Below are 13940 nucleotides of genomic sequence, written 5' to 3'. Positions count from 1 at the left end.
GGAAGGAAGGAAGGAAGGAAGGAAGGAAGGAAGGAAGAAAACAAGAAAGAAAAAGAAAGAAAGAAAGAAAGAAAGAAAGAAAGAAAGAAAGAAAGAAAGAAAGAAAAAGAAAGAAAGAAAGGGGAGGGTGGGAGGAAGGAAAGAAAGAAAGAAAAGAAAGGAAGAAAGGAAGGCAAACAATAACAACAACAAAACCCACAGCTCAACACCTTATAAAAAATCTTCATGAGCCCAGGGATCTTTCAATTCAAACAAAATTACTTAGCATTCATGATTTAAGAGGCATTTAATAAACAGAAAACAGAAAAACATTTATATGATTACAATTTGTATTTTTCAGTAATATACATCATCCTCAGACCTTTCAAATGTCTTGTTTCTTACACAGTGAATTTCTCTACTTAGCACCTCACCTGATAAAATTGGTGTTCATTTCCCAAAAGGGCTTGCCAAACATTATGGACGCTTGCCTGGATCTGAGGGGACAATTATTTTCTTACATTCTGATTCTGAGTGTTCAGCCCCTCCCTTAGAGAGCCCAGTGTCTAAGGCCCCATGCTAGGGTGACCCCTCCACCGAGGTTGCAAATTCTAATACATACTAGCTGATCAGTCCCATTCTTAGTGGGTTCTGTGGGCCCTTTTAAAGGAAACTGGAATGTAGAGACCTAAGTTCGAAATTTTGGAAACTTCCAATGTTAAAAAAACAAAAACAAAAAAACAAAGAAAGTCAAACTATGTGTGAATTCCTGTCTGAGCCAAACAAAAGAGGTTTTCTGCCCAGCTGCAGGCCTCTGGTGGCAGCTTTCAGCCCGTGCGCTGGGAAACTTGGAGGACTCGTGTTCAGGCTACCCCTAGGAAATGCCTTTCTGAGAAGATCCCGAGGACAGCCGTGAAGAAATCTCAGAAAAGCTGCCGAGCGCTTCTGAAATGCTTCTGTGTCACTGCAAATGTCCTGTCCAGGTGAGCAATGTATGATCTTGCTCAGTCGTTTCTCTTCTTTGACACTCTCTAATTATTTGGATATTTCCACAGGTTTCCGAGAATACCAGAGTGGGCGGTGTCCCCTGTAAAACATTTTTTTACTCTCTCAGTAGCCAACCAGAGTTATGTCTCTCCCTTTGTGGTCAAGAAAACCTGACCTTCAATAAACCCCACACCAGTTTTCTGGGATATCTCTGACAGGGATCCTGGAAATTTCAGGAAGCCAGAGGCGCTGAGACAATGCACAAATTTGAAACGGGGTCAATGCCTCCTTGCACCTTCAGCAATATGAAGAGAGGGCTCCTCTGTTAAAAGTCTACTTCCTCACCTCACATCTATCATAATTAACTAAGGGAGAGGAAAGTGTGTCTGGGTTTTCATTTGTATGGGTGTAAAATATGTACCTTTAATAAATTCTACAAACCCTGCCCTCAACTGAAAACTGTCCCAGCTATAGGGCTGTCTTACATTGACACAGAGCAGGTATTAGGCCACACATACGTAGATCACCCAAAGAAGAAAAGACTGTAGGGAAGTTTTGCACTTTCTAGGAGGACTAGATAAGGAGGAGACAGGTGCCTCTGCGTGGAGAAAAGCCTTGTCAAAGCTTCAACAGGAGATCAGGAGAGAGATCCTGGGAGGGTGGAGTATGCACAAAGTAGTCTCCTCACAGAATCTCCACGTGGCTGTCAGAACACAGGAGGCCTCCTGGTATCTATTACACGAGAACTTGAAAATGACAGGCTCAGCAGCTCGATGGTGTTCAACAGTCATGTGGGAGCTTTTAGTTTCTTTTTTATCTGGTTTCTTTAAAGAATAAATGGAATGAGGGCCTTCCGAGATTTGGGGTAGTCCTCAAACATCTTGAGGTAGAATCTAAAAGACAAAAAAGGAATAATTATAACAAGCAGTGGTCAACCATTGAGGTTTGCTGGGTCCAAGAGCCTTGATACAAACCAACCTACAGTTACTCAGAGCCTGACTCTTGCAGATGGAAGATGTCCATCTTCCTTCTCCCTCATGCATCCTCTCCCATAAATGTTGAAGCTTCTTGTGTTGGGAAATAAAAAGTAATAGTCAGAGGACAGTGGGGATGGTTGCACAACATTATGAATGTACCTAATGCTACTAAATGGTACTCTGAAAATGGCCAAAATGGTACATTTTATGTTATGTGCGTTTTACCACAATAAATAAAAGGGGGGGAAGCCAGAAGGAACTGCTCAATGGATTCAATTGGAAAATAAGGAACCAGAGACCCCAAAGACCATGGGCAAGATTAATCCTAGAAAACTGGTAATGTTCCCAGAAAATATCCCCTCATGAGGCCTTGGGAATGCCAAGAAAATGTTACCTCATATTCTGAGTTGAACTGTGCTCCCCGCCTCCCCCCCCCCAAATATATGCTTGAAGTCTTAACCTAGAAGACTTACCTGAAAATAGGGTCATCACATATATGATTTAGTAAGGTAAGACAAGGGCATACTGGAATAGGAAAGGCCCTTCATCCAGGATGACTGAAGGGGACAAGAAACACCAAGACAGAGACAGGCAGGGGAAGAGGCCATGTGGACATGAAGGCAGAGGCTGGGGATGGAGCTGTAGACCATGGAACACCTCGGGTTAGGGGTACAACCACAAGCCAGGAAGAGGTAAGGAAGGATCCTTGCCTAGAACCATTAGAGAGATCACAGCCCTACATACCCTTTGATTTTAGACTTCTGCCTCCAGAACTGTGAGAGAATAAATTTCGATTGTTTTAAGCCACTGGGTTTGTGGTCATCTCCTTCGAAAAGCCCAGAAGATTAATTCAGGTTGTGAAATGGCTTTCTCCTTCAGTGACCAGGCTGTCCTAGCTAGTTGAAGCTGGGAACTCTCAAGTGGTAATCACAATGATGCACTCTGTTAAAATAACTTAATGTGTACCAGGGGACAAACAGTAATAATGTGCGACAAGAGGTGGCTGGTTTTCATGCTATGCTTAGAGAGGTCTGATGAGTTACTTCTCACAAAGACCAGTTAGCCCTATAGAAAAGATGCCTGGCCTTCCTTCTGGAGGAATCTGACCTCACAGGACAGGACCACAGTTTGGATTTTGTTGTTGCACCTGCTGGAAACCTCTGGTAGAACTGCTGTCCCTCCCCTGACCAGTCCCACCTGAGACTACTTCCCAGAACTCCTCCAGCTGCTGGCTGATGCCCTCTCTGCCCTCTCCGTCTCCACCTCTGGTGGGGAACAGACTCTGCCTCAAGAGAGGAGAACACACACTGTCTTACAGGCTGGAGACACTCTGCAGCCTGTCCCTGCCAAGGCTAGGAGGTGGCTGGTGCATGTCATGAGGACAGCTACTGTTTCATTCATTTCCGATGCGTTTGCATAAATTCCACTCTGAGGAAAAGAACCCATTCTTGATTTAACCTTTAAAACTACAGAATTAATCATTAGCCCAACTAAAACACCCATGCAGAGCTTAAGGGGTCTCCCAAGTCCTGGTTCCAAGGCTATTCCCCCTTTGGCTATCCCTTCCTCTCTCTCTGTGTCTCTCCAGCCACAAATGCCAATTTAGAGAAAGGATCTGAAGTTCAAGCACAAAGTCCGATAACAACTTAGTACGTTACTCTTCCCCTTGCAGTGATGCTTTTAGTTAATGCTTTTGTCTGGTGCTGGGTCTGGGAGGAAGGTGGAAGGTAATAAGGCTTTATGCTAGACCTACAGAGGAAAGGTTCTAAATCCCTACAACTCTTGGCATTGCCCAGGTGAGGGGACAGTCCTAAAATCACACCAGATAAGCATTCACTTATCCTACCTTCCCAGGAACCCAGCAATGACCTTGGCTAGGATTTATGGAGGGTGGGGGTCGCGGATAAAATAGAGTGCCAGAATAAGCCCTGTTACTACACAGATTCCAGGAGAATAATTCTGGGGTTTCCAGGGCTCTGTGATTATCTGAACTATTAGCACCAAACCCAGAATTAAAGATAGTAGCCACACTAGACCGGGGGCTAGACTTTCCCCTGGTGGTACTCTATCGTGGTTATACCTCAGGATTATCTGTGAAGCTGGGGTCAGTGCTGCCCATGGAACATGCTTTGAGAAATGTGGCAGAAGTGAATTGAAGTGTGGAAATGGTAGCTACTTATTGGACCTCGTGACCCTTACCTAGAGCCCACTGCCACCCAGCAGCCATGCGGTAAGCCTGCTAGGAGGGCACAGAGCCCGGGCCAAATAACTCACAACTTCATTGCCAGGAAGCCTTCTTCCATAACGCACAGGTGGCTTCCCAAGTCACCTCGGATGTGCCTCTTCCTACCTGGGTTTAGTTTTACTCATAAAAAAAAGTGTTTACACTACTGTCACCCAGCTGAATTCCAAGTTCAGTGAAAGCTCAGAAAGCTCAGAATTTGCCAGTCCAGATTACTGTATCAACCTTACCTTATAAAAATACATGTCTTAGCTTTCTCCATCTGACTCAGAGTGCTGAAAGACTGCTTGGAGAAGAAAGCTACTTGACCGCTGCCACCCTGACTGAGAAATTTACCTATGATGGTGGAAAGCTCGCAGCGCCAGGAAACAAAGTGAGAAAAACGCGAATGCAAGTGCTGGGAGGGACCAAGTGGCCAGGGCATAGCCGATCCATTCAATGATCTCCCCAAGGAAATTGGCTCCAGAAACATACGTAAACAAGCCACCTGCATGCAGAAGAATGAAAGAGTCCATCATCAGAACTGGATCATCCCCACATCAAACCCCTCTGCTTCGTTCCAAAACACGTAAAGGTAGTTATGACGAATGTGGGGCTGGAGACTTCCTTATGGTCATCACAGTCTGGTCCAAATCCACTTGGGAAGAAGGGTAAACACAGTGACCACAGCCTGTTGCCCTCAGAACTTCCTGGAATCATGAAGAGTGGCCCCAACTTCTTGATGGGCTCCAGCCAGTCTCCAGCAACTGCTGTGGCCCTTGCTCTGGGCAGGACAATGATGAGGAGCAGGAGGTCTGGTTTTCATTTTGTTCGATTCAATAGCATTTCCAAGCCACCTCTCACCTTCTCACTCCTCCCCTGGACACCCACACCACACGTTTCATGTGGGCACTCAGACAAAATGAACAACACACTATGTGACAATAATAAAAACCTAAGTTGATACTAGACATAATTAGATTTTCCTGGGGCATTTGCCCCCACCCCCTGCAAAGGAGTGTATATACTCGTTCAAGTTGAAGGAAGTGAGTGGGAGCTGCAGGGGCTTTGCTCCCGTGGGGGCTGGTGAGGTCTGCTTCTGCTGATTTTCAAGATTTACTTTTCTATCCAACCATATATGTCTGACATCAAACCTATAAATAGAAATCAACACATTTCCAATGATAGTAAATGTATCCATTTTCTGTCCCATAGTAAACTAATTTTTTTCTTTCCATATTTATATAAAGAATATTCTGTTTTTAAATCATTCTGTAACATACCTTAATCGTTGGAAACTAACTTTGACAATCTAGCTTTTAAGAGAATTCTCTGCTCTTCTTTGTTTGGCTAGTTATTGAGTGAATATTTAAAATCCCAAAACTCCTTCAAGTCATCTTTCCCTAAAGATGACACTGAATCAGCAATTCCAGACCTGTGATTTCCCGGATCCTGGCAGAAACCACTGACCTCCTATAGAGGGTCTATAAATTGCCAATGGCATATCTCAATATACACCATTATTTTGTTTGATGTAGACACCATGAGGATGTCAGCAACACTTAAATTTATTTAAATGTGTTACTGAATTCATTATAGTTCTGTTGTTATTTTATTAATAAATGAATATCAATACCATATTGTAATTTAGGAAAAATTTTGAAGTAAATAACAGGTTCTATTTACATCAAAAAGGATGAGAGTCATCAACCTACACAAATACCACCTAAAATAGCGAAAGATTACTTGGACTCATTCACTCTCACCTGCTTGTGTTTGTCAACTTCACACCCTGGTTTCTTGGGAACAGTTAGAATTTCAAATAAGCTATGACTTTATATCTGAGAATGCATTTGTACTTGTAAGACCTCCCATCCTAATTTTTGATTAAGTAATTATGGCACTGCATACCTTTAAGAAAATACAAGTGGCAGGAAATGTATACAGTACTACCCCTGACTACTCACTAAATAAGTCAAGGTCAACTGGAAAAGACAAGTCATACACAATTCAGCTTTATTGACTAACTCATGAAGGACCAACATGGTATGTACACATGATGTACACATAATTTTCTGTGTTAACATGATTGGGCTATAATGTGCCAGATATTTGATTACATGTTATTTCTGGGTATGTGTGTGAGTGTGTGAGTGTGTTCCTGGATGAGATTAACACTTGAATCTATTCACTGACTAAAGCAGATTTCCCTCCCCGATGTGGGTGGACCTCATCCAATCCACTGAAGGCCTGAATAGAACAAAGGCCAAGTAAGGGAGAATTCACTCTCTCTGCCTGACTGTCTTTAAGCTAGGACATCAGTCTTCTGATGATGACTAGAACTTACACCACCTACTCTCCTGGGTCTCCAACTTGCAGATAATAAATCATGGGATTTCTCAGCTTCCAGAATCATGTGAGCCAATTCCTCAGAATAAATCTCTTTATGTATCTATAGCTGTATCTCTATCTTATCCTATTGGTTCTGTTTCTCTGGAGAAGCCTAATACAGTACATGGTAATCTTACCTACTGTAATGAGGTGGCAGCCTATTTCCATCTTACCCCAAGCTTTGCTCCCCCACCCCCAAGGTATTATGAGGTTGCACCTTCCTGAGGGTGCCTCTACCTGAACTTCCAGGTTTAGATCAGAAAACGCAAATGTGTTGTGGGATAGGAGGGGATGTGAAAGAGAAGTCAGAGGCAAATTGGGATATATCGTACCATTTGTGCCCTCATTGCCCCCTCTCCATTTGCTACTCATAGCATAATCCCTGGGACAGGCTTCCCAAGGCAGAGTGGAAATCTGGAGGGCAGGGGAGGTATTACCTTGTGGAATCCTATAGATGACTTCTCCGGGCTTCCTGAGCTGGCGCAATATATAGTCACTCTGAATGTTGATTCCCATTCCCAAAATAAATAAGAAGACACCTTAGCAAAGAAGACAGAGGAAAGAAGTTAAAAATGTATGCTGGTGGGGCGCCTGGGTGGCTCAGTCAGTTAAGCATCTGCCTTTGGCTCAGGTCATGAACTCAGGGTCCTGGGATCGAGTGCCGTGTCAGGCTCCCTGCTCAGTGGGGACCCTGCTTCTACCTCTCCCTCTGCAGCTCCCCCTGCTTGTGCTTTCTCTCTCTCACACTTTCTCTCTCTCAAATAATTAAACAAAATCTTTTTTTAAAAGTATCCTGGTTTTGGTGTTTTTCTCATAAGCTAAGTTTTGTGTGTGTGTGTATGTGTTTTTAATGACGAGAAGGGAATTTAATTTCAAATTCTGAGAATGCTACAAAGATATGGCAAAGGGTGGCCAATTAGCCATTTCCCAAATTTGGGTGGAGAGGCCATATTTTCATAGACCAAAAGACTGACATTACACAGTGTCACATGATGGAGGCAGTTGGGAGAGTAGAGAAAGGGAAAAACACCACTGTGCAATACTTGAATGAATGATGAATGGCTCATTCCCAAATAATTAAATTGTGGTTGGCAAACTCAACCACTAATTCCAAACCCTCTTCTTTTGCCTTCCCCCACTATAGAGGCTAGAAGTCTGAAAAGTAGTCATGGGACCTATTTCTGACACAAGGATATAAAGGGAAATTTCCTTGGAAATTTTTGCTTTCCTGATAAAAGGGAAGATGGGACCAGTGCCTCTACTGTCTCCCTCCTCTTTCATTGCCAGATGTGATGCCTTGAGCTATACCAACTGTCTTGCAATCATGAAGTGAATATGATGAGGACCACAGGTAAACATGTTAAGAACCGTGGAATAGAAAGTGTAAAAAGTTCCTGGGATTTTAATGATATTGGTAAGCAACTAAAGGAATGCAGAAGCCACCTACCTTTGGACATTCTTGTTATGTAAGAAATAGAAATTCTTAATTAAGTCACATGAACTGATTTTCTGTGACTTACGCTGAGAGCATTCCTGATTGATATACCCATTCTCATGAAAGTAACATGAGTCAGACTGGGGAGCCTGGAACCTAGCAAACTCGTTTTAATCACTGCCAGTTCACACACACAGTCTTGTTCTCCCATTCACTGGCTCAGAAAGAAGCCCTGGTCTGAGGTGAGGAGAGCCAGGATCAGGGATGCAAGGTCTTGCAGGTCTTGTATCCCAGTGGGCACCATGACAGTCCAGAAACACTCACTGTTCCACATAGATGCCCAGCCTCACCTCTCAACAATGTGTACTTGTGCTGATCAAAATATATGAGGCAAAAAGCAAGAACACTTGAATTAAAAACAGATCTGCTTCATTTTCTATGACAGGAAACAATGATTTGCAGTCTTGTCTAGTCAAAAGATCATTGGCCATTGTATGGTGACAGGTGGTGACTACACTTATCTTGGTAAGCACTGAATAATGCATAGAATTGCTGAATTACTACATTATGCATCTGAAACTAATATAACATTGTATGTTAACTATACTTCAATAATAATTTTTTTTTAATTATTGGCTTGGAAGAAAGGAAACTGGGGAGAGACACCAAAGGCAGGGGGTTGAGAGAAGGAGGGGAGATAGCATGCATGGAAGTGGACAAAGCAGAAACCTTGGACTCAGGGCCTATGTGTCCTTGGGCAAGTCACTGACCCTCTCTCACCTTCCATTTTCTCATCTGTAAAATGTAGATTTGAATAGTACCTATTTCACAAGGATGGTACAAGACTCACTCTTGTACTCATTCATTCATTTATTCATTCAACTAATATTGATTGAGAGCTTATAATACACCAAGTGTTATCCTAAGCACCAAGGATACAATAGTGAAAAAACAGTCAAGGTATCTGTTCTCATAGAGCTTACATTTTAGTGGAAGAAGACGGAAAGGAATTCAAATAATTAAAACATTTTAAATCATACAATGTCACTGCAAAGCAGAAAATCATAGGATCATGAGATAGAGAGTGAACGGGGAGGGGAAAAGGTGCCTCTACTTTAGATGAGGTGGGTAAGGAAAAGTTTTTGAGGATTTGGCATTTTGTCTTGTGATTTGAATAATAAGAATACACAGATCTGAGGGAGAGCAATCTGGTATAGGGATTAGCAGGTGCAAAGACCCTGAGTCTAGAATAGGTTTACTCTGTTTAAAAAACATAAGGAAAGCTGGTGCAGTTGAAACTTTAAGACAGAGGGAAAAGTGGGAAAATGTGGACAGGATGATAACTAAAAAAGCACACACTAAGCGTTGTAGGCTTTGGTGAGGAGTTTGGATTGTTAAGTGCAAGAGAATGAAGTTGGGGCAGTGAGGGAGAAGTGAGCCCTGTCGGGACATGTTACGGAGCTAAATGCAGCTGTACTAAGCTGACAGACAGAACCTGATGTGTGGTGTAAAGAGAGGAATTAAGGGTAATCCCTGCATTTTGGTTTAAGATCAAATAATATACAATCAAACCATCCTGACTTGAGTTCCTCTTGCAGATAATAGGGGAAAAAATTCAACAGTTTTTTCTATTATTTTAGATAAAATGCTCAGGAAAAGTCTCTTTGGAGGTACAAGTTGTTAGACACCTAAATTAAGTAAGGGACCAACCTCCATGAGTATATGTGGACAAAACATTCTAGACAGAGGGAACGGTCTGTACAAAAGCTCTGGGCAGGACCAGCTTGACCATTTCAGGCCCAGCAGGAAGGCCACTGCGGCTACAGCACAGTCATTGGATGGAGGCAGGAAATGAGGTCGAGAAATTGGGCAGGACCAACATTTGGGCATCACAGGCAGAGGCAGTGATAAGGAATTTTTCTTTTATCCCAAGAGTAATAGAAATGCACTGGAGGATTCTGGGGTGGGGAGTGACATGTTTTTCAAAGAGCTCTTTGGCTGTTTTATATAGGGAAAAGAGCAGGGAAGCAGGGAGAGGAGAGGAGAACGGAATTCCCTGGGGGCTTATTGCAGTAGGGTGGGGGAAGGCGATGGGGATTGAGGCGGGGTGTGGGTAAGAAGTGGCCAGGTTTACTTACCCAGGGTAAACCGTATGTCAGTGTACCACTCAGCAGGGTATTCAGCACAGTAAATCAGATAGTAGCCTTGGAGAAGTCCATTTCCCGTGCAGAAGACAAAACCTCTGACAAGGAACACAACTGGGAAAGGCCTCCCTCTAGTGAGCAATGAGTAAACAAATGTCCTGAGATAGATGGGGGGAAAATGTCAGGATACAGAGTTTAAAAAACAAAAACAACGAAAACCCCAGTGAGATGAAACAACAATTACATCAAACCCATTTTTAAAAATCATTTTCCTTGAACTTATGCAAAAAGAACATTATTATTCCATTCTAGAGCAATACTTTATGCTATTATTTGTCTTGCTTCATTAAAGGCCATAGTAGTCACCATTTATTACCTTATTTTCTTTTCAAACCAGCCTTGAAAGGTAAATTTTATCTCTATCCAATAGTTAATAAATTCAATCCTATGAGCTCAGGATTGGAGCTCAGCTTTATATCAATCTACAAATGAAACCCAGAGGACACTGGAGAAAGGGAGAGCCTAGCTTGCCCCTGTAGCAGTGGGATGACATTTTGATAGCAGCCGCTCAATCATACAGCTTTCTATATGTCACTCTGATATGATTTAATTACCAATACTATAGCATTTCCTAGGAAGTGGACCATAGAATCTCTCAAGAAAAGAAAGAGATTCCTCTGTTAGGAAGCATGAATCTGAGGAATCTAGGAAAATGGGATTAAAAATATATAATCAGCCTCAAAATAAGATTTGCCCAAGATATAATGCTACATACTAGAAATCAACTACATTTTCTTTATAATTTTTCTTCTTTTGCGGTGCAATATAACAATCATACAGGTGAGTCCATAAACCTACATGAATAGTTTAATGAATAACTATTAAATAAATACCCCTATAGTCACTAAACAAGAACTAGCACATTCCCTCCACCCCCAGAAGCCTCCCTCTCTATTCACCATACCACCATCATCCCAGAGCTAACCACCACCCTGATTTTTGTGATAATCACTTCCTTTTGCTTCTTTACAATTTTACCACATTTGCATGCATCCCTAAAACTACAGTTTATTTTGCTCATTTTTAATTCCATATGAATGGAGTCATATTCTATGATTCTGCGAGTATCCATTAATGTCTTTTTTCTTTAACTCATCATATTTCTCAGACTCTAGCATGTTGTTGTATGTAAGTTATAGTTCATATATTTCATTGTTGTATATTACCATTATATATGAATATACCACATATGTTTATCTATTTTACTTTGATGGACTTTTGGGTTGCTTCCAAAGTCTTATAACCTCTAAGAGCTATTTCCCCATTATTAATGATTTTACATTTTATATTTAAATCTTTGATACATCTGGAATTTCTTTTGTTGTAAGAAGTTAGCTAAGAATCCAACTTAATGTTTATCCTAATGCTAGTAAATTTACTAAATTCTTTTCTTTCACTGACATGCACTCTCATTGGTATTATATACTAATTTATCAGAAAATTGGTTCTTTTTCTGGACTTTTGATTCTGTCCCATTGATCTATTTATTGCCAGTACTATACTGTCTTAATAATTATACTTTTAATATATGTTTTAATACTAGGTGGGGCAGGGGCGCCTGCGTGGCTCAGTGAAGCTCAGGTCATGATCCCAGGGTCCTGGGATGGAGTCCTGCATCGGGTTCTCTGCTCAGCGGGGAGCCTGCTTCTCCCTCTCCCTCTGCTGCTCCTGCCCCACTTGTGCTCTCTCGCTCACTCAAATAAATAAATAAAATCTTTAAAGACTTCAGAGAATGAGTTCAGAAAAGTCACTAAGTAAACAAACAACTATGACAACAGGCAGCAACAACAACAAAGCCCGGGGAGGTGGGGAGAATCTGATGTCCAGAGGGGCCATATAGTATCATTGGAAATGCTTCATTTTCAACAATCAGCCACAGATATGCAAAGGAGCAGGAAGGTATGACCCATACACAGGAAAGAAAGCAACCAATAGACACTGTCCCTGAGAAGTCCGATCATTGGGCTTACTGGACAAAAACTTTAAATGAACTACTTTAAATACGTGAAAACAGACGTTAATACAAAAGCTTGAACACCAATGTTCATAGCAGCATTATCTAGAGTAGCCAAAAAATGAAACAACCCAAATGTCCCTCAGTCGATGAACTGATAAACAGCATGCTGCATATCCATCCAATGACATATTATTCCACCATAAGAAGGAATAAAGTAGCGATACATGCTACAACATGGATGAACCGTAAAATAACATCCTATGCAAAAGAAGCCAGTCACAAAAGGCTACAATTATAGGACTCCATTCATATGGAACGTCCAGAATAGGTAAATCCTTAGAGACAGAGAATAGAAGGTGGTTGCCAGGGGCTGGGGGCTGGGGGAATGGGGACTGACTGCTACCAGGCCCAGGATTTCTTTTGGGGATGATGAAAATATTCCAGAATCGGGTAACGGCGAAGGTTGCACAACTTTTTGGATCTACTAAAAACCATTTAATTGTAACTTTAGTATGGTGAATTTTATGGTGTGTGAATTACATCTCAATATTTAAGCTACTTAAGAGAAAATTCATGCAGTGGTGCACTCTATGGTTAAATGGTAGGGCGCCTTCCACTTACCTGCTGTATGACCCTGTCACCTAACCTCACGCACTGTGTCTGCCTCTTCATCCGTGCATCTCATAGGGCCAATATATGTGAAGTGCTTAGAACGGGACAAATCATAAGAGCTTAGTAAACATGTTGTTTTTGGTAACAATATGTTTGTAAGGCTGTTGTCAACAGATACAAGTGGTTCCTTTGCACTCAGGTCATTTTTGTGTCCCTTGGGACATTTTTAAGCTTTTTTTTTTTTTTAGATTTTCATTTATTTATTTGAGAGAGAGAGAGAGTGAGCACAAGCGGAGGGAAGACCAGAGGCAGAGGCAGAGGAAGAACCTGGCTCCCTGCTGAGCAGGGAGCCTCATGCGAGACTCTATCCCAGGACCCTGAGATCATGACCTGAGCCCAAGGCAGATGCTTAACCAACTGAGCCACCCCAGCACCCCCATTTTTAAGTTTTTTCACATAGATTTTGCACATTTTTTTGTAATGTTTAATCCCCAATTTTTTAAATCTTTTTTTGTGTAACTGTAAATGGGGTTATCTGTTTACCTCTATTAACTGGTTGTTTTACATATAGAAGGTGGCCTTTGATTTTTCTAATATTAATATATTAATTTTGTTCCCAAACACATCCTTAATTCCTTACTATTTATAATAGTTTTTCAGTATATTTTCCAGGGTTTCCCAGGTATATAAATATCTGCAAATAATGTTATACTCCTCTCTTTAAAAGACCCTGGAAGCCTTCTTTCTTTCTCACCCTCAAAAAAAAAAAAAAAAAAAGGGCACCTGGATGGCTCAGTCAAACATCCAATTATAACTATTAACTATTGATTTGGCCCAGGTCATGATCTCAGGGTTGTGAGATCAAGCCCCAAGTGGGGCTCTGAGCTCAGTGCAGAGTCTGCTTGAGATTCTCTCTCTCTGCCCCTCCCCCACTCATGCTCTTTCTCTCTTTAAAATAAATAAATACATATTTTTAAAAAAAGAACTAAGAGTTTCTATTAAAAGAAAAGGATACAGGGAGGGGGTGGGGGAATGGGATAGACTGGTGATGGGTGGTAAGGAGGGCACGTATTGCATGGTACACTGGGTGTTATACGCAACTAATGGAGCATCGAACTTTACATCGGAATCCGGGGATGTACTGTATGGTGACTAACATAATATAATAAAAAATCAT

The 13940-nt window shown here is 41.7% G+C and overlaps 1 protein-coding gene across 1 annotated transcript in view; it reads right to left on the bottom strand.

The window, feature by feature from the left end:
* Window positions 1-1435: 1435 nt before the first annotated feature.
* The window catches only part of LOC100466687 (3-oxo-5-alpha-steroid 4-dehydrogenase 2), a 44809-nt gene continuing 32304 nt past the window's right edge, over window positions 1436-13940 (bottom strand). Inside the window, exons 2-5 of the mRNA XM_002927020.4 lie at window positions 10129-10292; window positions 6993-7094; window positions 4522-4672; window positions 1436-1859 (exon numbers count right to left, since the gene is read on the bottom strand). Of these exons, the coding sequence (XP_002927066.1) occupies window positions 1793-1859; window positions 4522-4672; window positions 6993-7094; window positions 10129-10292 (484 nt within the window). The 3' untranslated portion in view covers window positions 1436-1792. The remainder of the gene's footprint in view (window positions 1860-4521; window positions 4673-6992; window positions 7095-10128; window positions 10293-13940) is intronic.

This window comes from Ailuropoda melanoleuca, chromosome 4, assembly GCF_002007445.2.
Source record: "Ailuropoda melanoleuca isolate Jingjing chromosome 4, ASM200744v2, whole genome shotgun sequence".
NCBI lineage: Eukaryota > Metazoa > Chordata > Mammalia > Carnivora > Ursidae > Ailuropoda > Ailuropoda melanoleuca.
The sequence above is the reverse complement of the archived record's forward strand: the minus strand, read 5'-3'. Positions and strand labels throughout refer to the sequence as shown.